Source organism: Harpia harpyja, chromosome 1 (assembly GCF_026419915.1).
Source record: "Harpia harpyja isolate bHarHar1 chromosome 1, bHarHar1 primary haplotype, whole genome shotgun sequence".
Taxonomy (NCBI): Eukaryota; Metazoa; Chordata; class Aves; order Accipitriformes; family Accipitridae; genus Harpia; species Harpia harpyja.
In genome coordinates, this window is record NC_068940.1 from 61,147,208 (window position 1) to 61,173,494 (window position 26,287).

At 42.8% G+C, this 26,287-nt stretch overlaps 1 protein-coding gene across 9 annotated transcripts in view; it reads right to left on the bottom strand.

Annotated features, from left to right (window-relative positions):
* The window catches only part of PDE1C (phosphodiesterase 1C), a 334,278-nt gene that overhangs the window by 34,493 nt on the left and 273,498 nt on the right, over positions 1-26,287 (bottom strand). For all 9 annotated transcript variants that reach the window (XM_052796719.1, XM_052796772.1, XM_052796729.1 and 6 more), the window contains 6 exons: positions 20,449-20,550; positions 19,017-19,137; positions 13,630-13,711; positions 8,351-8,471; positions 6,954-7,129; positions 1,731-2,030 (listed from right to left, as the gene is read on the bottom strand). In XM_052796719.1, coding sequence (XP_052652679.1) covers positions 1,731-2,030; positions 6,954-7,129; positions 8,351-8,471; positions 13,630-13,711; positions 19,017-19,137; positions 20,449-20,550 — 902 coding nt within the window. The remainder of the gene's footprint in view (positions 1-1,730; positions 2,031-6,953; positions 7,130-8,350; positions 8,472-13,629; positions 13,712-19,016; positions 19,138-20,448; positions 20,551-26,287) is intronic.

A 26,287-nucleotide genomic window follows, 5' to 3' on the forward strand; every position in this document is an offset into this window, starting at 1 on the left:
GTTATTTCAGTTTGATCTCTCTGAGAAAGCACATGGGCAGCGAGTGACTAAGGGAGACTTTCAACTCACCTGACAACACAATTTCTGAACTTTCATTGAATATAACTTATTATGAATAGGGGACTTCAGCATATTGTAATATCTACCCTGCCATACTGCCAGCAGCAGAGCAGAACGATGATCATAATGATCTTTTTGAAAGGGATTACAAAGGCAGAGAAATAATAAGGCAAATACTTTACAATAGATATTAACATATAGGCACAAAGGAAGCTGTGGTGAACCCAGAGATATGAATGTTAAGATTTCATCAGTCTCCAAAGACTCTGCAGTGATTGTACCTCATAAAGGCCTTATCCCATAAATTAAGGAGCAGAATTTATTTTCCTGAGGAAGACACTAATTTTCAGAAATCATTATAATTCCTTTCAAAGCATTTTTGACACCTGCAGCAGAGAGACTTTGCAGAAAAGGGTACTATCAAAATCACTAGAGAACACTTAACCCCTGTATTGCTAGAAGCATGTAAAACAAAGGATTTCAGAAGAAAAGTCTGATGCAGTCTAACTGGGATTTCATATGTCCCCGTCCTTTTTGTCTCCTTGGGGGGCCCATTCCTATTCACCCGTGTAACACTGTCTGAAGACAAATCCCATATATAACAGAGCATGACAGCTTGGATCCCCATAGTCCTTCCAATCTCAAAAAACCCTAATGATGAAGTGATCACTGGGAAATGCCAGAAGCCAAGTGAAATACATGAGAATCATATCAGGAATGTTTTAAACAGAATTTCTGCCTCTGCTGCCATCAAAACTCACTGCCTGAGCCTGGGACTTTCAAAGCCTGTATGCTCACTCAGGCTTTTTCTAAAAGGATGCTTCAAAGTCTGAGGTTTTTGCTGGTTTTGGACTGGCTGATACTAGCCAAATTTGTGACAAGTCACATGTGGCTGTACTGCCATTTTTTGATAATGGCTTCAAGGAGCAGGAGCTGGGGAGGGAAGGACAGTGTCTAAAGAGACAGCTGGCCAAGAGACAGCTGATGTGTTCTCATGGGTCTAATTATTTTTTTTTAACGTTTAACACAATTTGCAAACATTTCTTCCACCTTTTTTGGGTGTAAAGCGCGATTCCTATTTTGACACAGTTCTACAGCAAGTTAAAACACTGGAATAAAATTTCTGAAAAAAAAAAATCTCCAAAAAAAGGCTCGTGACTCCCCTAATAAAAAAAACTAAGCAAAGGAAGCATAAATAAAGTAACTCTTAAAAACAGAGAGGGGGGAAAATCCTCTGTCCCAAAACATATTTATAGCTGTAACTCTGTTCAAAGATACCTTTAACTGGCCTTAAAAAGAGTTTATAAGCCAACTTTGGCTTCTCCTCTGTCAGTTACCCAAACAATGAAGCTGTTCATTGAACCAAGGGTATTTGTTTCAGCTTTTCAGCCTGTGTATCATAAGAGGCTGCTTCATTTTCATGAGAAAAGACATTTTTTCCTTTACTCCAAAAGCACCAAGCAGGTATAATGAACCCCATCTTCTACAGAAGAACAGTACATGGGAGTTAATTTACAGGTTACAATTCCCATATGCAAGTGACTATGCCAATGTCCAGGAAAAGGCTCTGAGCCCAGGACATCCTTTCAGGACACCAAGTTCCCCCATCACTGAGGTGAGATACTGGTTTTAGGGCTGGATTTACATTTCAGTGGAAGGAGAGAACTCACCATTCTGGACATGCTGTTTCTCTTCTCCTGCTGCGTGATAAGAGTCCGTTCCCTTATCTGTCCTAGGTGCATTTTTCCCTTGAGAGGCTTCATGTTTGTTCACCCCAGTTTGCCGAGTCCCATTTACATGATTCTTATTGGAATCTGCGCTTTTGTTTTCCCCAGGATTTGGTTCTTTGCTGTTCTCTGTCTTTGCTGCTGTGGCATCTTCAGCTGGCTTCTTCTCATCCTTTTCATCTGCTTTCTTTTCATCTGTTCCCTGATGAGCATTTTCCTCTGCTTCTTTCTTAGCTTTTTCTTCTGCATCCTCAGCAAAGAGAGAAGAAAAACAAGGAAAGAAATCATGATTATCAGTCAATTTGACAAGAACGATGTAACTCACACATCTAAGTCTACTTCAGCTTTTTACATGCAAACAGCGATTACTTAGATAAATGTAGGAATTGACTTGACAAGGGAAAAAGAGCACAGGAGAACATTTAAGGAAGTATTCTGAAAAAAACACCCCATGTTGGCCTAAATGTATATTATGTGCATGTCTTTTTTTTACTATATAAGGTTCACCTTTGAAAAAGCAGTTCCTCAAAATTCTTAAAAGGCAAATTAAAAAGAGATATTAGCTGTTGAAGGCTCTAGGGGTGCCAAGGTTAGTTTCATTTTCGACACACAACAATCAGTCAAATGACATTCAGTTTATCTCATACCATACCATGTAACTCTAAGCACATAAGAAGTCTTGGTTCTTTGGTATCTACTTTTTTTCCCTCTTGTTCCAGGTTGCTTCCAATGCCAGCTTCCTAATCTCTTCTGTTGCACTTACTGTTATCCTTTCTTTATGGCTCTGTTCTTTCTTGGCAGACTAATATATTGCTACTAGTACTTGCCCTTCCACCTCAAAAAGTCTTGCAGTCAATCAGAAATATGCAAAGGTATAAATTCAAAAGTGAGTGTTGAACAACAGCAGCATCTCAAAATACTGTCAGTCAGAAAAAAAAATTAATTCACTGAGAAGCCATTTTCCCCCATTCAAGATACTACTCCTGCTTTTGTTTCTTATCCAAACCATAGGTACTGATGCAACACATACTTACAACATAGGTTGCAAATTACTTTGGCTCCAGGTGTTGAGATCACTACATTTCTAGCCCAGGTTGGGTACAGCACACCCCCACAGACTCAGCTGCAAAGGCTCTGTGTGGCTTCCTGCCTCACACTGAAAAGCAGGACTCAACCACAGTCCCTCAGTGCAGCCCTTGAGCTAATAAACACGGCTGGGTGTGCACAGACTCTGGGCAGAGACTCCATAATTTTCTGTCCTTTTTCCATGATCAATAGAGACTTATCTGCCAAAGCAGCTCAGTAGCTCAGCACACACTCTATTTGGAACCTGTGAGTTTATGCAGTTTCAAGAGCATGTCTATATCCATACTGAGCCTAAGCATTCAGATGTGACCACCCTACGCCTGTATTAAAGATTCCTGGGTCGAATATCCCAGCCCACTCATTACCCCATCGTGGGCAACCAATTGCACTTTAATTGTGATAGGAATCACAGATGTATCTCCTGTTTTCTCAGAGATTGTGTAAACTGATGAGGAGAGGAGCAGATCCTACAAAACACTGAATAATGTCTGCCTTGGTCCTACGAAAGTATTCTTGACATCTATAGGGAAGATGGTTTGTTCCTTACAGGAGCAGGCTCTTGGCCAGTGAGTAAAAATTACAAAAGAATTTCTAAGTGTCTCGTCAAATACTTCTTATGAGTGAATCAGAACCAGTTTTGAGAAAAATGTACCGATGGGATACAAGAGAGAAAGGGGGAAAACCGTCTTTATAAGAAATGCCAATCTATATTTCCTTGCCAGCAGCTAACTAAAGTTAATTAATTTTTAAATTAATAAATTATGGCTCACATGAAAATATAATTAAATTAGAAATGAGCCTCCCTCACTTTATTAATCATTCCTGAAATCTATGGTAGCTTCCATAGATAGCTCAGCTAGGTATGTTGATATTTTCTCTGGAGTCTCACGGTATACAGAAGGATTCCTCTCATTTGGGGATCTGAAAAAGAAATGCTGCATTTTGCACCTGAACCACAGGAGAGAAATTTGGCTCAGGAGACTGAGGCTTGCTACAGCACTGTTGGATGAGTGCCTCTTGTCAAAATTAGTGTCAGAAAATACTTTATCTAAATGGTGCTTTGCACATCAGGGTGTTTGTTTATTCAGTTTTTTAATTTGTAGCTATTTAATGGTGATCCTTTAAGCAAAAAGAGATCAGTAATAAACCCACTTACTTTACCCACATAGTCTGAAAAATCTTCTATAAATACCACACTCAGGATAAAAATAGCTCACTGATGCTTTTTGGGACAATGCCATTAGCAAAGGGAATACGGTATTCTACAAATAATTTAATAATAATAATAGTAACAGTAATAGTAATAATAATAGATGGGTTTCCTCCCCTTCTGATCCTCAGTTGCTATTTGTTGTCAATCAACAGTTAAATGCTTTATCTATCTTATCTTAATAATCCTTATTTTTATTGGCAGAGCATCTTGATGCATTGCAAGACACCGGTTTGATGGGGGTCAGCAATTTAAACTCCTGCTGTGTGGCAGGCCCTGCTGCACATGGCTAAGACAGGCAAGGCAGATGGAAACAGGTGCAAAGACTTGCTGCAAGTCAGGAGCAAGAGAGCAGCTGAGCAAATGTTTTGATACAAGGGCTCTGGAGTCCAAGAACAGTTCCTTAGTCCCCAGCCCATACAAGGGTACGCTGAGCCATACGTTTGTATAGATCTTTCAGGATAAAAAAATATGTATGCTTGTACTGCTAAATGCACCCAGAAACACAGAAATTATGCAAAAGTCAATGAATTCAGATGAACAGAAGCTGAGACTGCTTTCTGAATCTTTGACCCATGAACTGGGACTCTGATCCAAGTTATTGGAGATGAAGTTTGGCAAAACCATAAAGTAAATCAACTATTCAGGGCTAAACGTTGTCAGAAAGGTAAAGATAAAATTACCTACTCCAGGGGTCCCATGTCTAATATGCAGGCTGGTGAGCTCTCTGCTTTCAAGTGATCTATTAATTCTTCCATAGACTATCCTCAGGAGCCATTAGAAGGACTTTTTTTATGAGGCAACTGAAAATGAAACATTTTCCTCTCCAGCTAAAGTATTAATAACCAAAAATTTATCATCGGGATACTCTGTAAAGAATGGCTATGAAATACTGCATCAATACATATTACCAGTAGGAGCATTAGTTAAGCAATGTGTGCACATCCACTTGAATCAAAACTTGACATTTACATGTGCACATTTAGAAAAAAGTCTTTATGTAAAGTAATCACTGCAAGTGGGTATAAAGCACACTTAAAAGTTAAATATCCAGAATTTATTATGATCTACCCTATATATTTGTTTTAGGTGAAATATAAGATGGATTTTATTTATTTCCCCACAGGTCTCTCTTGCATATAGGATTTTTATCTAGTAGATCCTTAGTAGACAAGCAAATATGTATGGTACATGTTGAAATGAAATCCTTAAAACTAGTTAACTGTATTGGCTTCATTCACTCAACACTCCTATACTGTGAGACACTGACAGTGTTAAATGCTTTGCTTGTTTGGTTAGCTTTAATTTGTTTGGTCCACAAAGAACTGAGAAATAGTAAATACCGATTAAAAAAAAAAAGCTTAAAAAAAAGCCCCTGGCAAATAAGCAGATTTTGAATTACATTTCTGTTTTCATTTTCATGGAATGCCTAGAAAGGCTTTTCCTGAATGGCAAGTTTTAATCACAAAGGAAAATTTAATTTGAATAATAATGCATGCTTTCCTGCACCTTTAGACAGGCCTTTCAGTTGGAGAGGAACAATGTGCTCTGGCAAACAGGAGAACTACGCCAAACCTTCCATCAGCCCTGACGCCAAGGCCACATAATACATTAAAATCAAACTCCTTCCATTTACATGAAATACAACTATTCCATTAAATAAGGGTTTGAGTAACAAGCATTCAGCTCAGATAAGAAATTGTGTCACAAACAGTTTCATGAAGAAAAAAAAATAATCAGTGATACATTGAAGCTTTTTTGGTTCCAAAGCTGGTCTAAATCACCAGAGGGCTCAAGGAGACCTTGGGCAATCATCCAGCACCTGGAGGCAAGGGGCAGTTATACCTATGTCATTCTCAACAGATGGATCTCATTAGTTCCGAAAGGCCTCCAACAATGGAGATTTGCCAATGTCTAACTTATTATCAGTTTATAATCACCTGCCAATTTTTTCTCCTCTTAACAGCACAGGGTATTTGAATAAAAAAATAATTCCCTTATTTTGCAGCTGCAGTAGTCTTCAGAAAACTGCTTTCAGCTATAAATCTTCTCAGCTATAAACAACAGTTACCATCATTCTTATTGCTGTACTCTGTATTGTCTGCAACTGGTCCATATGTTTCCTGAACTGGAGTGGCCAAAATTGGACACAGGACTGCTGTGAGGGCCTTGTTATTGCTGGAAAAATGGGAAGAATGCCAGAGGGATCTTAGAAGCAAGGTGTGGGGTTTTGTTTTTGTTTTGGTTTTGGTTTTTTTTTTTCATTTGGGGGTGCGGGGAGGGGGTTGGAGGTCTTTTTCAGTAGCATGGCAATATTCAACTGTGGTCAACTTGCAACCAACACAGTCATCATATTCTTCTGAAATATTTGCAGTTCCTCCCAGATTGATGACATCATGAGCATTTGCAGCACAGTTTCCAATTCATTATCCAAGTTATCACTAGAAATAGGAAACCAGCTGTGAATCCAGAATATCTTGTCCTTCTTCCCTGAACTATCATATATACCTCTTTCAGTTTTAACAGTGAACAATTGATAACCTATCTCTACAAATGCTGTTCCAGCTATTTTTGCACCCACCCTGAGTCTGACTCATGACTTTAGGGGACCTCCCTTACAATTACTTTTTTTTCCTCCCATTGTCCATATCCTCTTCATTATGTACACTTACACCATGTAAGAAGAGTATAAGGCACAGATGAGTCACAATATTCCTATCTTTCTGAACTCAGTGTAGGTTGTTGACCTTGAAAAGCAGATTCTTTCAAACTAACAGTGCTTACTTGGAGAATAATTTGATTGAAGAAGAGCTTGAAGAAGAAGAAGTGAAAAGAATTTTTATTCTTTCACTAAGAAGCCTGGCTGTTACCTTTGGTGGCTTGCGCTTTCCATTTCTCCCGGTTCTGCTGCACCACCTCAGTCCAGGTGGCTTTAAAACATTTGAAGTCCACAGTGAGTATGGAGCAGTTGAGTGAGGCACTTCCTTCGGACCCAGTGCTCTTGACACTTGATCTTTTAACTTCGGAGGGATTAATGCTATTCAGACTGGGACACAAGATCACAAAACACAGAAGAAATCAGTATGCCATACACCCAAATACAGCTAAGAAGAAATAATGACTGTAAGTCTAGATAACTTAACAGAGTCAACCAGGAAAATCAAAAACTAAGCTTGATTCCCTCACCCTTCCCTCCCTCCGACCCACCCCAGGGCAATGATGTTAAAGCAAACACTACAACCTGAGGCAGTATTAGAAATAAAGGGCAGCTTTTCCCTGCTTATATTTTGGTATTCACAGTCCCTAAGAAATAGAATCACTCAAAGTGTTGCCATTACCTTTATTGTGCATCTTCACTCCCTAAATATTAATTGGAGAGTCAGACAATTCTAGAAATCAAATATGTCAAAGGAGGAGCCTCCTAAAATTCAACATGGGAGCTATTAGGCACAGGACAGGAGGCCAGCCTCTGTCCAGGGCTTGGTGACCTCAGCTGAGGCTGAAATCAGGCACTCATTTCAGTTACACACCCTACAGTTGTCTTTCAAGGATGGACACTTCATTGCGCACATATTGATATAGGCAGCAAGACCGCTGACATAGAAAAATATTAGTGCTTGCTCTTTGTATAACAGCCCAAGAGTAAAGAAGTCACCTGGGAGAGGGAGTCCTGACTTGGTAGCCCTACTCTAGGGAGCACTAGCCATGTGGCATTTGAATCCCAAGACATGCCCTGCCCATGAAACTACTAAAAGAGTAGTTTGTCTACAACAGCAGAGCAGGTTGAATGGGCCAAGAGAACTTACACCTGAATTCCAGGTAAATTCTGGTCATACTTCACACATTTGCATAACCCTAAATACTGTCACTAAAGTGTGCTTATACATCCCAGTCCTCTTTGGTATTTCAATCTCATTTATACTTCTAGACATGAAGAAATGAGTGCCTCCAAACAAGTCCCTCTACCTTCTCTTTGACATTAGTGACTGAGAGAGCACTAAAGTTCACCTGACTGCATGGCTACAATCATCTGCGCTCACTGCCTTTGGAATCATGGCTTGGGTTCATGCCAGCCTCCCCTTTTGCCCTCCCCTGGGCTGGAGTTTCCCTGCAACAAAGTCACGTCACAAGGTGAGCTGCAGTGTTGGCAATGCAGATATGGGGCTTTAAGCCACATGGAAGACATACGCTGTGGTGGGGAAACTGGGGGAGTTGGGTGCAATGGCAGCATGTGCAGAGTGAAAGGAAAGGGCGCATGGTTATTCACCTGGAACGCCTGAACCCAGACATGCCAGAACGGGAAGCTTCATCGATGAGCGGAGTCACAATCTTCTCAGTCATGTCAGTCAGCACAGTAAAAGTGGGTTCCACAATGAAATCAATGAAACCTGAGCAGAAACACAAGCAGAGTCAAGCAGGCAAGATGAGGATTTATGTGGAGTCACTGCTTCAGTGATCACAGACAACCACACTGTAAAAGACAGAGTAAAAAAATTATACCTTGAAAAAGGGATAAGCAAATGCTAGAAAGGGAAAATGGAGTTATACATTAATCCCTGACCCAAGAGCCTGGATATAGCATGCAATAAAAGGTACCTACTTCAACACCAGAAAGAAACTGTGGCAAATCAGAACATAAACAGATGCAGCAGAACTTGTTTTATATGAGGAGTGTGATATTTAAGCCAAATTCCTAGCAGATTTGGATAAAACCCAGTTTCAAAGACGAACTCTCTAAAAGCAGAAATAATGTAATAATACTGGTAAGCTTTGCTGGTGTGGAGTTAACATGCAAACCTCCTTACTGCGTATCAGTGGGTTGCTGTGAATATTCACTCCTCAGTGCTTGGCCAGCTTGCTCTTGTTCATAATAAAAGAGATTTAGATGCTCCCCCCTGCCCCTTTTTTAATATAAGGAAAGGAAAAAAATAAAGGGCCAAATAATTTCTACTTCAGTATACAGTTTGGCAGAGATGAATATGGCTCTGATCTGAAGGTTGGGAAAGGCAGACTGAAAGGCCCTGTGGCCATAAGCTCATGAGATGAAGGAAAATCCAAGCTGCACAGAAAAAATGTGAGAGTGAGGAACTTAAAGTACCTTACACCTTCCCCAAAATTCTCACCTGGGGCAGGGGCTATTTCTTATGTTCATTTTAGCACTTCACTTAGCAAATTTCTTAGCGCTGCAGGTAGCCAAGAAAACAATGACATCCTTAATCCCTCCTAAGGCACATGGGGATTCAGGTCTTTCCCTACTGTTACAATTTTTAAAGATTTGGTAATTATCAACTATTAATTATACATTCATACTATTATAATTTCCCTGACTGGGTCATGTTATATTTCTATGACAGACCTTGGTGATTCTAGGTGATTACAGAAAGATAAAAGGAAAAGACACCACATGGCCAGGCACCTGAATTCACAGATGCTTTGATCCACATCTTGAGTGCAAAGCAGTTGAGCACCCTTCCAGTTCCATTTCCCTCCCCTGATTTTTGCTAATTTTCTAAAAGGATGGGTAATTAAGTGTATTTTCATGCCTAGCCAAATTAAACATGTTACTTGCAAGTTCTCAGAATTTCATACTAACATTCCGTAAATCCAGAGAAAATATGCATTCAGTCTTATCTGAACATCTGAATCGTGTGCCTCCATAACACTGAGACAGTCTTATCTATTCAAATTTAGGGAAAAAAGAACTCCATTCCTCCCACAGAGTTAATCAGAAATGTATGCGGTATAAAGCCACAACAGAAGACTGTGTACTAGATCATAACCCAGATAATCCCAGCAAACTTCATACAATTTTTTAAAAGTGTGCCACAGCAATCCTGAGGATAATGAGAACTTAATTTACTTATGTGTGTGTGTCTGCCTGTCTATATGGCTGTTCTATTCCTGTTCACTGAAAAAAATTTTTACTTCTTAATGACCAAAGAAACCCAAGCCATGGTACCTTGTCGCTTCTGCTTGGCGAGTAATACAACTGCCATTTGCTCCATCACCACTAACAACCCTGAGACATGCAAATCTCTGATATCAGACACTTGACTGTGTCACTAACTTCAGCAGCAAGGTGGTGGGATCCACTTCCTGCGATACTCAACACTTGCACATAAATACAAGGTCCAGTTTTAAGTGTCTAAGAAACGAGTTTTCCCTGGGACGAGTCTTGCATTTCATCAACAAAGACAGGCAGAGGTGGCACAAGGGACCACAGGTAAACTCAAAGACAGACCTAGGAGAACCTTTCTTTGATAAGTGGTATTTTTATCTCTATTCCCTAGAACATGAATAAGTTATTCAACTGTTACCTTAAAGTAGGGATTACAATAAAGTTGGGAAACATTATCTGCTATCATAGAAACAAAACCTAGGACTTCATTAATAATTATGTAACTTATGCCATATTCCCAAATGCCTCCCCCTGCACCGTGTTCTCTCTCTTCCTACCTAAAGACACTGTGATTTAAATATGGTGATTTAGTTTGCTAATTAAAAACCCTGTATATCAAATGATGAACCTGGGTTTTGAAACCTATTAATGCTAATGACCATTTTATCATCCTTTTTCTTCTTCAATAGAATGAGCGTGGTAAATATTTCTGTACCCCAGTGATTAAGATGATTTTACCAATTAACACTGCATGCTGAGGGTGGATTCCAGGCACGTGCCTAGTGTTCATTCATTCCACCTGAGAACATCACCATGGCAAACACTGGCTAGAGGACACTATCCCTAAAGCACACCACCACCAAAAAAAAAGAAAAAAAAAAAAAAGAAAAAAGAATCATCAGCATGCACTCATCAGCCTTTATCAATATTTTCTGAAGCTGCAATTTTCTTTCTTGCCAGCCAAAGGACAAAAATAAAAGGATGCTGCTACATTTATCAGCTGCAAAAGAGGACAATGACAACAAAGGCTGATCTCCAGTCAAACAAGCTTCCTACAGTCTGAGACAGACAGAGAAGCTTTAACTCCTGATATTCTTGTTGGGAAATACAAGCCTTGGCCTGGTTTTCTTTGTGGTTTGTTTGTCTCCTCCACTCTGATAAGCAGCCTGACTTCTGGACATGAATCTCCCGATTTCTCTACTTCACTGTGGTACAGAAATATTTACCACGCTCATTCTATTGAAGAAGAAAAAGGATGATAAATTGGTCATTAGCATTAACATTAATAGGTTTTAAAACCCAGGTTCATTATTTGATATTCAGGGGTTTTTTAATTAGCAGTTTAAACTCTGAACAATTTCTTCACAAACTGAAGCAACAGGAGAGAGATTCTTTCTTTTGAGGAAGTTTTTGTTGTTAGATTGCTTCATTTCCATGGAAAAAGTCTGTACTGCAAAACCTGCAGTCTGCATTTGTGAAAAACTTGTGTTAATGAAAATGCTTGCCCACTGTTGTTGCATCCACAGTGACCTTAGAGCAGCATACCAGCAACTACAAACAAGTTGAGCGACCAGAACAGGATTTCTAGGCTCTGTCCCTGACAGAACCAAGAGCACAATTTTATTTCACAAAGGACAGAGGTTTTTTATTTGTGGAAACTGATGGCTGCTTGCTGCAGATAATAGCACAATTTGGAATTCAGTAAGAACTTACTTTTGCAAAGAAATGTAGTAATTATTATTCCAAGGAACAATTAGTTAAGGCTATTAATCAGGTAAATAAATGAATAGGAACAGATTATTTGGCTGAGAATCTAGCCTACAACTTTGAAAGCCTTACCTCAGCAGACAGCCAGAAAATATAAGAGGTTTTAACAAAGGAGATGTTACAGAAAGACATTGCCAATATGTGCAGCAGACTGAGAAATGAAAATTTTATGATGTTAGAAGGCAAGATTTATAGAGAGTAGCCTATTAATGTCAATGGATTACTAAACTGCACAAATCGAATACAATGACAAATAGTATATAACTAAATAAGGATGCCTTTGCATACTGAAGAGTGCCTCTTTTATAAGGTGGAATTGTGCTGGTGATGGTTTAATTCATCATTAATTTTGCAGTGGCTTGACACAAGGGGCATCGGTGCAGAAGTTTCTTGGCTCTCCTGGCCTTTCTGAGCAAAGGAGCACAAAAGAAGAGGACAAGGAAAACTGGTTTCCAAGCACACACAACCCTGCATAGAAGGATCCTGTGGGAAGCACAACTCCTCTTCCCCATAAGGAGTGAGGGACATATCTGAAAGCTGATAGAAGGGATGTGAAAGAGAAGTCTCTACATGCGCTTCTCTCCACACCAGCCAGAGAGAGAGTTTATCTTCTCCAACAGCACAGCAGTAGGTGTAGTGTGCCCAGGAGTCCTCAATATGGGTTTTAGCTGAGACTGCAGCACTTCAAGTTTGCTACTGCTTCCCTCCACTGAGCTGCCAGTTGTACTGTGCTCTACACACATTCCCACTCTTCTGGGTTACCATTGCAGAGGAGTAAACACTACAAGTCTGGCAACCAGGCCAGGCTTGCATAGGGCTTTTCAAGTTCAGATTCTTGGCTGAACTGTCTAAACTTCCAAAGCCAGAAAAATCTGGGATGGGGTCCCTCGTAGAATGGCTTGCCTAACAGGAACAATGAAATAATTTTAAACAGAAATGGCTCTTAGCCACAGATATGAATCTGAACTTTCCTAGGTTCAGGGATATCTTTGTCTTATTCTTTGAGAGAAATTTCATACTTCAAATTTTTTGTTTGTTTTCCTTTAATACATTTTCTCTCTTTCTGCTTCTGGTCTTGATTCCTTCATTTTTGGGGTCCGCATTACCTTTCTTTTGTTATTCCATTTGGCTCCCTATTCTCCAGTTGAGGTTAGATCACTTCTTCTGTTTAATTCACCTGCTTCCTAGGTATAAAAATCCACCCACAAATCCACCTTTTCTGTTGTCTTTTTTTGCTCCCAGTCTCCTGAACAGTTTTGCTTCACTTAGCCCCTCTTGTTTTCTCACCAAATAACAGGCTTGTTGTCTCATCCTTCTCCTACTTCTTCACTCAATAACTGGAGGACAGGTAGAGAAATAGCTGTTGGTGAGTCTGTAAAAAGATCTCTGTTTCTGAATGGGTGGAGCAGAAAAAGGGTTGCTATTTGCTCAGCTTCAGTGAAAAATATCGGCTGGCTTGAAGCTCTTGGACAGAAAGGCTGGGGGGAATAAATGGAAAAACACATAATAGGTTTTGCCCAGGTCGTCAAAGGGACTGACGTTACATTTTCATATCCACCAATAATACTCATATCACAACATGTTGCCGTGTGTGCCTCATCTTCATAGCTCAGAAAACCACGGAGTAGTGTCATAACCAGGCACTGTAGTAATCTCTGCAGACACATCAGAGGCAACTTGGTTACTGCATGGAACAACCACCATAGATTCAAAGCTCCTCAGCTTTGAATTGTTGATCTGGGGAAAATAACACCATCGCGCTGTATCTCCTCTCTTTAACATAGTTCCAAATGACGTGAGAACACCATGATCTTAGCCCTACAGGGAGGAGTAAGTTTTGCTTTCAAGATGCTACTTTGCATGCACCAAAAGGGACATACCTATTTGAGACTGAGCAACCATAGTAGACTTGCGATCACACAGTGGAGAGAAGGGAAGCCCTAGTTCTGCTTCTTTGTCACCCTGGAGAAACAAAATTGAGAAGAAATTAGAAAAAGACAAGACACGTTGCACTTTGATATCTTAGGTCATGACTGTAAAAGCCTCTCATTTTACTTTCTTTAATTAAGTTTTGATTTTGGTTTGTTGGTTTGGGGTTTTGTTTTGTTTTGTTTTTTAACACAAATTGTGGAGAATTTGAGTCTGGCTGGAGAAGCTGTAGTCCCAAGTATAAGTTGGTGAATTAAGCATCTCGATTCCAGTGAATCTTTCCTCAGACCTTTCCCTGCCTGCTTGGTACTTCTATGTACCAACTAAAAACCCACTTGAGCACAAGAACGCTTCTCACTGCAGTTCTCCAGAGAACCCCAGCAGAACTCAGTTCTCAGAGCAAACCTTTCAAGAGACAACATCAGTGTCAGGACTGATTTTTTAGGGCTTGCACTTCTTTGCATGTCTTTTTTAGTCTTTCAGGTAAGGAATTCACAGGTCATAGCTGGCCAGATGCAGATTACTTTTTTCTTCCAAAGGAACAGTGACATTTTTCTACAACAAAGTAACCTGCTCGGTTGATGTGGGGCGAGCAGTGGACATTGTCTACCTGGGTTTCTCCAAGGCTTTTGATACAGTTCCCCACAGCCTCCTCCTAGGGAAACTGATACGTTATAGTCTAGATAAGTTGTCTGTGTGGTGGGTGGGGAACTGGCTGACAGGCTGCACCCAGAGGGTGATGATAAATAGCTCCTTTTCAAACTGGCAACCTGTCACAAGTGGGGACCTCCAGGGATTGATATTGAGCCCAGTGCTGTTTAGTATCCTCATAAGTGATCTGGATGGTGGCATCAAATGTACCCTGATGAAGTTTGCTCATGATACCAAACTGAGGGGGGAAGTGCACACTTTGGAAGGGAGAGCCACCCTGCAGGAAGACATGGACAGGCTGGAAGAGTGGGCTAACAAGAACCTTATGAAGTTCAGCAAGGACAAGTGTGAGGTCTTGCACTTGGGAAAACATAATCCAAGAGTGCAGCACAGGCTAGGATCTACCTGGCTGGGGAGCAGCTCTGTGGAAAGGGACCTGGGGGTCCTGGTGGACAAGCTCAATATGAGTGAACAGTGAGCTGCTGCAGCAAAGAAAGTCAACAGGATGCTGGGTTGCGTTAACAAGGGTACCACCAGCAGAGGTAAAGAAGTCATCACCCCACTCTGCTCAGCGCTTGTGTATTGGGTCTGGCTGAGATGGAGTTAATACTCCCCATAGCAGCCCTCATAGCACTGTGCTCTGCATCAGTAGCTAGAAAGGTGTTGATAACACACCAGTGTTTTGGCTACTGCTGAGCAGTGCTGGCACAGCATCAAGGCTGTCTCTCCAACATTTTTGCCCCCCCCTCAATGGCAGGCTGGGGCAGGGCAAGATCTCGGGAGGGGACATAACCAGGACAGCTGACCTAAACTAACCAAACAGATATTCCATACCATATGACATCAGCTCAGATACAAAAGCTAAGTAAAGGGAGACGGAAGTGGGGCATTTTTGTCTTCCGGAGCAACCACTACGCGTAGTGAAGCCCTGCTTCCCAGGAAGTGGCTAGACATCGCCTGCTGATGGGAAGTAGAGAATAATATAATTTGTTTTTCTTTGCTTTTGCGTGCGACCTTGGCTTTCACTTTATTAAACTGTCCTTATCTTGACCCACGAGTCTTTTGTTATATTTTCTCCCCCCTGTCCAGCTGAGAAGGGGGACTGATAGAGTGGCTTTGGTGGGCACCTGGCATCCAGCCAGGGTCAACCCACTACAGCTTGTCAGGCCACACCTGGAATACTGTGTCCAGTTTTGGTCCCCACTAAGCAAAAAAGACGTGGACAGGCTGGAGAGGGTCCAGAGAAGGGCCACAAAGGTGATCAAAGGACTGGGAAGCCTGCCTTTCAGAGGAAAGGCTGAGAGAACTGGGTTTGTTCAGCCTTGAGAAAAGCAAGTTTTGGGGAGACCTTATCACCATGTTCCAGTATTTAAAGGGTGGCTACAAATAAGATGCAGACTCCCTTTTTACAAGGAGTCACATGCAAAAGACGAGGGGTAATGGGTACAAGTTACTCCTGGGGAGATTCCGATTGGACACAAGGAAATTTTTTCACAATGAGAACAATCAGCCATTGGAATAATCTCCCCAGGGAAGTGGTGGATTCTCCAACATTGGACACTTTTAAGATTCAGGTGGACAGGGTGCTGGGCCATCTTGTCTAGACCGTGCTTTTGCAAAGAAAAGTTGGACCAGGTGATCCTTGAGGTCCCTTCCAACCTGGTACTCTATGATTCTATGAGTCTGACATTGTCAACATTTTACTTAAGTGCTTAAGTACAAAAGTCCAAATATGCTTTCCAGTCCCCAGAACTGAAAGTCCTTTACTAACGTCACAAGATGGTGCAGAAGATCAAGTTTTATAACCCTATTTTTTTCCAGTCTTTCAAGCTGCATATTCTCAAAAAGCCTTTTAACTTGGTTCAGTCACTCTATAACATATTGCTTTATGCTGAGAAGATATATAGGATGACATAGTTGCAATACTCTCCACTGAGCATTCAAATTTAAAACGCCTGTTAAATATACTAGAGAATCAATTCCTTAAATCAGCAGCTCACTTTAACTGTGCTGAACTTCTTCCCAGTGTTCTGACTAATGTTAAATGGAAGCTAAAATAGCCAGCAAACTAACCAGAGAAAAACTTGTGCAGGCATAAGAAGAGCTGAATTCTTCTTCTTTTTGTTAATACAACATACATGAAATGGGGGCACAAGTCCTGTTAGAGTTTTGGGTGGAACAACAAGCAATAGTAAGTATTCTTCTGTTGCAGAACAATTCTGCTTTATGTTAGGAGTCTGATACACAAATATCAGGGTAAAACAGAAACCAAACACAGAAACATTTCCAAGTAACATTCCTTTACTGTGTCTGCTGCATCTCTCAGAAAAACCGTCTCTCAATGCCAGCTCTTACCTAATCATCATTCTTCTCTTACTCCTTATGCCTCTTAAAAACCCCAGTGCCTAATTCTCTTTAGGAAGGAACCCCTAACTGCCTTTCTGAATGCTCAGAGAGATACTTGAATTCATCTAAGCTATTTGAGCAGCTCCATCAGGGCTAGCTAAAGTGCATTAGTAAAACAAATAAATTAATGTAAGATGTTTGCTTTAAGAGATGCTCACCATAGCTGCTGAATGTAAAAAAACAGTATTGTACTCAGAAGCATCATTCACACCTACAACATGGTTACTTGGTGTGGGAAGACCCGTGTAACATCACAAAATACTTGGAAACCAATGGGGCTGGGGACCTGTACTGATATAGGTTAAGTCAGGCTTTAGAAGGGCAACGAAGCTGGTGAGGGGCCTGGAGCACAAGTCTTATGAGGAGTGGCTGAGGGAACTGGGGTTGTTTAGCCTGGAGAAAAAGAGGCTGAGGGTAGACCTTATAGCTCTCTACAACTACCTGAAAGGAGGTTGTAGTGAGGTGGGTGCTGGTCTCTTCTGTCAGGTGGCTGGAGATAGGACGAGAGGAAATGGCCTCAAGTTGTGGCAGGGGAGGTTTAGATTGGATATTAGGAAAAATTTCTTTACTGAAAGGTTTGTCAGGTATTGGAACAGGCTGCCCAAGGAAGTGGTTGAGTTACCATCCCTGGATGTATTCAAAAAGCATGTAGACATGGCACTTCAGGACATGGTTTAGTGGGCATGATTGATGGTTGGACTTGACGATCTTGAAGGTCTTTTCCAACCTAAATGATTCTATGATTAAGTCTCTGCAGAGCACACAACAGAAAGGACAGGAGATTGTCTACAGGTGAAGAGCATAAGGAAATAAATACCTAATCTGAGGCCAGCCCAGTTTCTTATCACCATGGTCCCCTCTGGCTAGTGTACTGCTCAGCTTGTGAGAAATGTGTGTTGTTCTGCTGCTGCCAGGTCGGGATGTATTTATTGATCTAGTACGAATTAACTTCAATGAACACAAGTCTATACTTCATGGTAAGCTTAAGGGTTTTCCTGAAGAGGGAATTAATACTGCATCTGAATTTGGAACTAGAATACAAGTTTTATATAAAGATTTATCTAAAAGTGGAGGCATTTGTCATTCAAAACTAAAGTAGGATTTGTTGGCTGAAACAAAATTATTCTTATGAAAACATAAAATAATAATTTTGTCTTCATTACATGTGTAAAAGATCAAAACTTGGGCTTTTTGTGGTCTCATATCTAGCTAATCTTCATTCCCTCACCGGTCTGTAGGGGACTCAGCAGTGGTGTATTTTAACACATCTAGTGTAATTTTGAGCTAGAAAAGCATAAACATGCACAGATTTTTCCCTAAAATGTATGTGAAAACCATCCTACTTGCATGAGCCTCCTGTGTGGCAACACAAAGACAGCTGCAGGGATGATCTATCTGCTTCCACCTCATAAACCCATTCTTGGTTTGAAAAACAAATTAAAGGATTCATTTCAAAGCAAATTCTTGCAATGTCCTTATTAAGAAGGCATTCCCACAATGCCTTTAAAAATAGATGCCATGTAAAAAAATTGTTAGAACTTTTTAAAAATTATCATGCATTTTTCTTTTTTGCATTCAGATTTACTATAAAACATGAAGTTATTGAACTTTGGAGGGAAATTAAGCATTTAGTTTTCTGCTTAATTTAGTAATTCATACTGGTGAAAAGTACCCTAAACACTCCTAAGTACTCTGTTTACTTTTACTTTTCTTTTTTTAAGGCAGGTCTTTAAATGCTTTTAATTAGTCACTTGGGGAGCTTATACCTACCACACAGAGCTTAATGATTTGTCTAGATTTGTGGGTCTGTCAACAAGCAGTCCACTGTGAGCTATAAACTAGATCAGTTCACTTCATCTAAATAAGAGTAATGCATTTTTCGCATCTACCCCAACTATATTAAGTACAGTTCTATAAAGTACAGCTACCTAAATCTCTTTTCTATGGTTCTACAGCTAAGTAGAATGTCACATGTTCTATATTTTGCTAATTTGAAACACATATTAGCTTCCCAAATTACAATTTCTACTATGTAGATAACGCCGATATCTAGAGGCAGTGTATCAGACACTAACTTCCCAAGAGCCATAGTAGCCAGCATTACTGGTGCCAGTTTCGTAGACACTGAGAAGTGCCAGAGAAAGTTTCGTATCATTTAGCAGGTTCTTGCATAAATCAGAGAAAAAAGAAAAGATCTGTGTTCATATTTTCCCACTTCCTTGCCCAATCCTACACAGTTCCTCTGTGCTGCAGAAATACAAAGGAACTTCCCTAGCTTTACCTGTCTGAAGAACTCCTCTAGCAGAGACATGGTCCAGCGATGATGGAGATCCCAGGCCTTGGCTGGATGACTGATATCTGCTGTATGCAACAACAGTGATAAGGCTTTCGGCTTGTCAATTCTGAAAACCCAAAGGATCAAACAAATTAATTGTCTGCTCTTGCAGTGGAGAATGACAAAAATTTCACCTAAGCAGGGAAATGAGATCGTTAGAATCTTTGGCCAGAATATTAATGGGAGTGATTTCTGTGTTGACGAAATCAGACAGCTATGAAAGATTGTCTAATTTCTCCAAAATACACCATTCCTGTTGTAAAAGAGACATTAAGAAGTGCAAAAAGAAACTTTGCTCAGCCTTGCTGAGCTCCTTTCCAGGATTGCCTGTCTGCACAAGCAGGCTTGAAGAGCTGCTGTGTTTCCCATTTCAGCTGGGCTGCATTTTATGCAGCTCAGAAAAGAAGTTGATCCCTACCATCTTACTGTAGTAAACAGTTAGGATCTGATCTCAGGGGCACTGATGAGTCTACACAGTAACTGATAAATGTTTCCCTGCTAGAAAACTAGTGTGAGGTCAGAAGGGGATCCTTGCAACTGGTTCCACAGAACAAAAAAGGCTGCCTATTTCTTAAAACCATAACCTGAGAGGCTAGCCCAAGAACCCAGTAAATAATGCTTCCTGGGATGGGTAGTCTCATTTTTTAATTCCAGCTTTTGACTGTCTGAAATAGCTGGAAGAGTTGTAGCTTTTGAGAGGACCAAGTGGCTGGCTACCCTCTGGTCTGATACAGGTATAATTCTGGGAGGCTCTGGACAGACATGTGTCCAGGGTGAAAAAATGACCATAACTCAGAGCTTTCTGCGGTATAAAAGGAATTTTATGGGGAAGAGCTGTAGACAAAATATGACAGCTCCCAGTGGTGTATTGGGAAGAAGAAAAGGCCTTTCCCATTCTGCTCCATCTGTTATTTTCGAGTCCTTCCCTCAGTGGATCTCAAGTTGTTTTCATCTGTCCTCTGGTTATGGAGCAGGCCCCTTGCAGAGGTGGCAGCTGATACCATCTGCAGAAGGGCAATGCGTAAGTTGTGTTCTGCAGATCCTATAACCCTGAGTCATACTCAAGCTGTAGAGGTCACTCAGCTGGATCATGTCCTTGATGTTACCCTGATATGCAAAGGGAAATGCCCAGGGAGGCTTATCCCAACACAGGACCTTTGCAAGCTTTGGTCCACCAGTACAGAATAGAGTTGTGTGTATACGGGGGTGCCAGTCCACTCCTAAGTGAATTCATTGAAAATTCAACAGCAGAAAGAGAATTTATGTGGACATCAAAGAGAATGAGGGCCTCTGGAGAGGTGCTTTTGAAGTCAAACACAATGGCAAAGCACCAGCTGAAATGCAGCCCCTCACTGCACAGTGTTGTGAAGTGACTCACCCTTCTGGCTGCTGCAAAGCATTCTTCATGGCTTTGATTTGCTGGAAGTGACAGGACATATCGGTGGCCAACACCATTTCAATCACTAGAGCTCTGAATTCCCTTTTAGATGGCATCATGATGAGAGGAGCAAGGAAAGAGAAACACAAAAACCAGCATCAGACACACTCCAATTTCTTTTGTTGTCTATCTGTAAATTATGGACAGTACTTCTGCCTTTGTATGTCACTCTTTCCATTACCCCTCTTTCAGGGATGGGGAAAAGGATGAATGATTTTCTACACAAACACAGGAGTGGGAGGGCTGCAAATTAAGCCAGGTGGCTAATCTTTGCTAAGAGAAATCCTAGATGTTTTTTGAAGACCATGTTAGTATTACTACTCCTTTTCCAATTAAGCACAAACCTCTTAAATTGATTTCTTTTATAGGGCATTCTTAGAAGGAAGTAAAAAGACTGTTTAAAGCCTCAGCATGAATCAGGTGAACTTTTGAACCTGAACCTCTATCCAATTGACTAAAACTGGTTGATACCTATGTTGAAAGTTTAGTCATATTATTAAAGGAAAAACAGCATGTTAAAAAAAACCTCCTAGATGCATATATGCAGTCAAGACCTTTGAGAACCTGCATTACTTCGCTGATATTCATTCAAACTATTCCTGTATGAATTTTTGTTAAGCAAACTTCTTTAGGATCCTGTTGCAATTTATTTGCAGATAATATGGATGTCCTAGACATTTTAAAATATCACAACATTCTGATCTAGCACACAATACAAATTTATTTTCTCTTTCTCTCAGTTCACAGGTTAAAAGAAGAAGAAAAGCCCAAGGTTAGCATACCAGCTCATGATTTGGGAGATTCAAAAATGGGTCAGCTTTCATTTAAAAATAAAAGTTACCATTCTTCTTTTCATGAATGTTTCATGAAGGACATGGTCTATTTTCAGCATGCCTCTCTTGCCTCTGGTGGCTGTGCTCAAGTTCCAGCCCCAGGCCACCACTGTGTAGAGACAGAAGACTGCTGTGCTTACCCCAGCCCACGGGTGACACATAATGAGTCCCCCTACCAGGAGTTCTGCACGCACGTTAAGATGCATCAGCTGGCCTCTCTCTTACCCCAGTGCACCCACCTCCTCCACCCCACCATTATGTACAATCAGTTGCATAGCCAACAGCATTCAAGATGATGATACGGTGGCTGAAAACAAACTTATTTTAAATTATTATGAATCTTTTTTTTTCACCAGTCCTGGTCAGTTCCCTGGTCTGGTTCATTCCCAGCAGCACAAAACTCTGTTAATACAAGCAAGAGATTCAGAGAACATGAATGCATAGCAATGAACTTTTAAAAGAAGAGGGTGTGATTAAGCTGTGGGAACAATCAGTGCTTGGGATTATTCCTGGGAAACAGCAGACACTTCACTGCACCCTCTGGAGTGCAACTCCATCGTAATGGACTGCATGGGAGACTTTGTGCACAGCTTATTGCAGTAAGAAGGCAAAAGCAAAGGGCTCAGCTCAGGCAAACGAGTCACTGACTTCAGTCCCAGCATCTACATATGCTCACAAGCACACAAATACTAGTTTCCCTTTCATAGATGTAAATCCGGAATATGCACATTCACTGACCTCTGCGCATATTTCAGAACATTGTTTCCTCTGAACCAGAGAGGAAGAATACTTCAGAGACATTAACAAAGAAAGTATTTTAAGACTGAGGAGTTCTTCTTTGTCACTTCAAACAGCAGGCGTCACAAAAGCAGGTGACTTTGAAAGGCATGTGGACACAGGTAATTTACCGGACATAGGTAATGCGTGAGAGAACATCTCAAAAGGCATACGCTAGAGGACGACAGGTTTGTGCACTTGCTGCCAGGTCGAGCTAAGGCTGAAACACATTACAGAGAGAATTGAGCATAGGTATTTTGCCTTTCTTGGTTTTGCTTCTCAGTCACATCGGAGCCTGGGACACACACAGCTGTTACTTTTTGCTCTGACCCGCTTTAGCACTTTGCTTCTGCCATTGTCTTCTAAGTCTACACAACACGTTATGGTGCTGCAGCCTGCATGCTGCATAGCAGCCCTGGCTCAATAGTCCCCAGAAACTGTTTGCAAGAGGTGTTTCCACTGAGGTCTCACTGGACCGTATTTAATGATGCTAATAATGCACAAAAGCCCGTCCATGTTTTACATTACACCCTTTCAGAGTGATCTGTCTTTACTCAGGGCTAGCACCTTTGTATCAGAGAAGCACAGTCTATGTAAAAGCAGAGGAAAAAGCAGAAAAGCAAGCCAACTGAAATAGTTTCATCTTCTCTACCTTTCAGAAAATGTATTTTACTATCTCAAAGAAGAAAGGAGGTAAGAGAAGAGCCTGCACTACTTTCAAATGTCTGCACGTTGCTGTGAAACTGCGCAAAAGCATAGCACTGAACACAGAGGCTTTATCAATATTATTACTATCGATATACGATGAAGAGGCAGGCAAATTCAGCTTTCACTTCCAGTGTTACCAGTGGGACTATAAAGTCAGAGAACCCCCTGCTGTTTCTGCAGTATCTTCTTCTCCTTTATTCCCCGTGATGCAAACCCAGGTTTGTAATTCAGGAAGAAGTTCATGAAGAACCAAAGTCAATTCACTCAAATAGTAATTGTCCTGGTCCTGAGTGATTCATTAAACAACTTGACTCAAGAAAAATTATCCAAGTCTTTATCATCTATCAGCTATATCAACCTGATAGAGGCAGGCCCGCCCCTGAGTTCATCCCCTCCAGAGAGTCACCTTTGCACCGGGCTAAGCATTCACAAGCATGGTGTGTGGATTGTCCGGCTCACAGTAGTGCACGCAGGCGACTCATGGGGGGTTACAAAAGCGACCCAGCCTTGGATTGCCTTGAGGCCCTGTCTCTCTGGGGAGACGACTCACTCACCGGGAGCTGTGTAGACAGCTTAGCCCTGGGCTGTCTGATAAACCCTAAACTAAACAGGGCGGTGGCTGTGCCATTCAAAGAACCAAAACCTGAACTGAGCCTTGAAATCCCTTAACAAATAGTATGCCCTGAGTCTCAATCCAACCACTATTCAGTTGCCCGAGGAAGCAAGGTAAAAAAAAACCCCAAACCTGGAGGGTTTAGGCTTCAGTTTCAAATGACAACCTTGTGTATTCAAACAATCACAGACCAACAAAGGAAAGATAAGGGGAAACTCCACTCAGATATAAATAATCCATTTAGGCATATATCATAATCCACTCATAGTCATACACACCATTCCACAAGTCAGGGGATAAAAACTCTAAGACTCAGGTTGGAAATGGGGGAGTCACTTCTCCAGCTATACAGTTGGCTTGTGAAGGAAACCCTTCCCCCCCTTGATCGGGACGCCGGCCAAGGTAACTTCCCTGGGATTGAGAGCCCTTACCCGCAGGGGTAAGTGAATATTGTTTATGCTCTGAGTTTGTAAATGCGTGTGTGCTTGTGGTTGTCTGTGAATCGCTTGTGGTTGTAATCGGGTACTACTCTTGCCTTAAAAAATTGCAATAGTGCATTCCTCCATTGTATCTGTAAAACCTGCAATAGTGGCGTGTTAAGTCTGTAAGTGAGGTTCAAACAAACCATTTGCTTGAACCTTGCAGTGAAGTCCTTTTCCGTCACACGTGGTCATATCAGAACATTTTCCAATAAAGATTACTTGCCTATCAACTCAGGCCAAGGAAATGTCCTAGAGACAAGCTGCCCTCTGACCATTACTACCTAAACCTATCTCCTGTTTTATTCCTGCGCATGCGGCACCATGGCAACAAGTACGGTACGAATACAGAAAAGGTGCCCTGAGATCTCCATCACCCAGAATGCTTTTTATTACAGGAAAACGACAGCGCTCACCAGCACCTCCTCCCCACCGACGCCAGCTCGCTCTCTCACCTAAAAGCTAGTAAAAATCTAACCCACAGAAAAGACAAACAATTCCCTAAAGACGCGGTCTGCACGGTGGCCTTGACAAAGAAGCACGAGCCAAAGGGAGAAAGGAAACCAGTAAATAGCGGAGAGATGACACCTTCCCCCGTGACACCGGTGCACAGTTTAGAAGTCGGTATTGCCTTCTCTATCCATACAGGCCACGAAAGCAGAGGACTGGGACGACACAGGAACAAGGGGCACATCGGGATGCGCTGTCACCGTGGCAGCACAGGCACGGCCAGCCGTCACCAGAAACACCTTCGCAGCCAGCTTCGTTCTCCTTCTTCCAACCACACCGCAGCCGGCAAGATTGCTCTTTGCAGACTGCTGCTCATTGAGTCGCTGTGGAGGAAGGAAAGACACCTCCCTTTCCTCCTTAACTGATGCGGTGCTCTCAACAGCTTTTACACTGTACATGGGAATCACCTGATGGGAGGGAAGCACCTCCACACCCTTCACCCTAAGCACTCCCCTGAAGAGCCCGTAGCCGAGATCAAATCGGTCCTGCGTGCTTGTCTAGAGGCACGACTGATCTGCAGCTATTCTCTGAGCAACGCCAGGGCAGCTCTGGCTTCATCTTCAAGCACCCGTTCGGTAGCTGAGGCAAGAACTAGCCGGGGACAGCAATCCCCCATGGGCCTTCCCGTCCTCACTGAAAACCCCACCTCCAGGCCCCAAGGACCTCCCTCGGTGGCCCTACAATGGCCTCCTCCCGTCGCCCCTGCGCAGCGGCCCGGAGGACGCCAGGCCCTCTCCTCCCCTCTGCCCCTCTCTGCTGCTGTCAGGTGCGGGGACGAGGCCACTTGCAGGCAGCCCAGCAGCTGGAGGGTAATGGAGACTCCCCGACCCTCCCGGGACACTGTGGCCACCGTCCCGTCGAGGGGACCCCAGGCCTGGCACGAGGAGGGGGCTGGAGCTGGAGCCCAGGGCACACAAGGGCAGCTGCAGGGCAGCCCCGGTGCCCGAGGGGCAGCCTTTCTCTCTGGCAAGCAAAATGGCCGCCCGGAATGGGGCATCATGGGCCACCACACCAGCCACCCTAACTGCTGTTGGCGATGTCACCGGCCTTCCGGCACAGAAGCTGGCACCCCTGCGGCCGGCCCACAGCTCGCTGAGCAGCTACAGACTCTGACACCACGCGTGCTTGGTAGAGGAGGACCCGGCGAAGCGAGGCGAGAGCCCACGCTCAGGGGCAAGACAGAGGAGAGGTTCTCGGAACCACTCAGCATGCCTCCCCAGCCCAAAAAACGCAAGCAGGCTGACGGGAGGAGCAGCACCTACGGCAGGTGAGTCGAGCCCATGGAGGTCGACCTGCCGCACAATGGCGACGAGCCCATGGAGGTGGACCCACCTCCACAAGAGGAAGAGCCCATGGAGGTGGACCCACCTCGCGCAGGGCCGATGGGGCACCACACCACCATGCCCGGGGTTCCTCCAGCAGCATGCTGCCCAAAGCGCCGCAGGACCGCCGGGGGCTCTCCGGGACCCTCCAAGCAGCCAGCTCCCAACAAGCGGCGCCAGCCCTAAGCGGGCCAGAAACAGCCACGGCCGCTCGCCAGGCTCAGCAGCAACTTCACCCGGCTTGACAGCCGCACATGAGCTCTGCTTGCCCACCCCCACCCCCGCCCCTCATCAAGGGCGGCCATCTCCTCCGCCCTCAGCCCTGGGGAAGAGGCGAGGAGAGGGGCTGCCATCTTCTGGCCGGCAGCACCACTGCACCAGGAGGTGTCCCTTGGAGTCCACTGGAGACTGCCGGATGCCACTGCAGACCGCCAGAGACCGTCGGATGGAGAGAGACCGACCGCCGGAGACCGTCGGATGCAGGGAGAGAGACCGCCGGAGACCGCCGAACACCGCTTACACCACTGGACACCATCT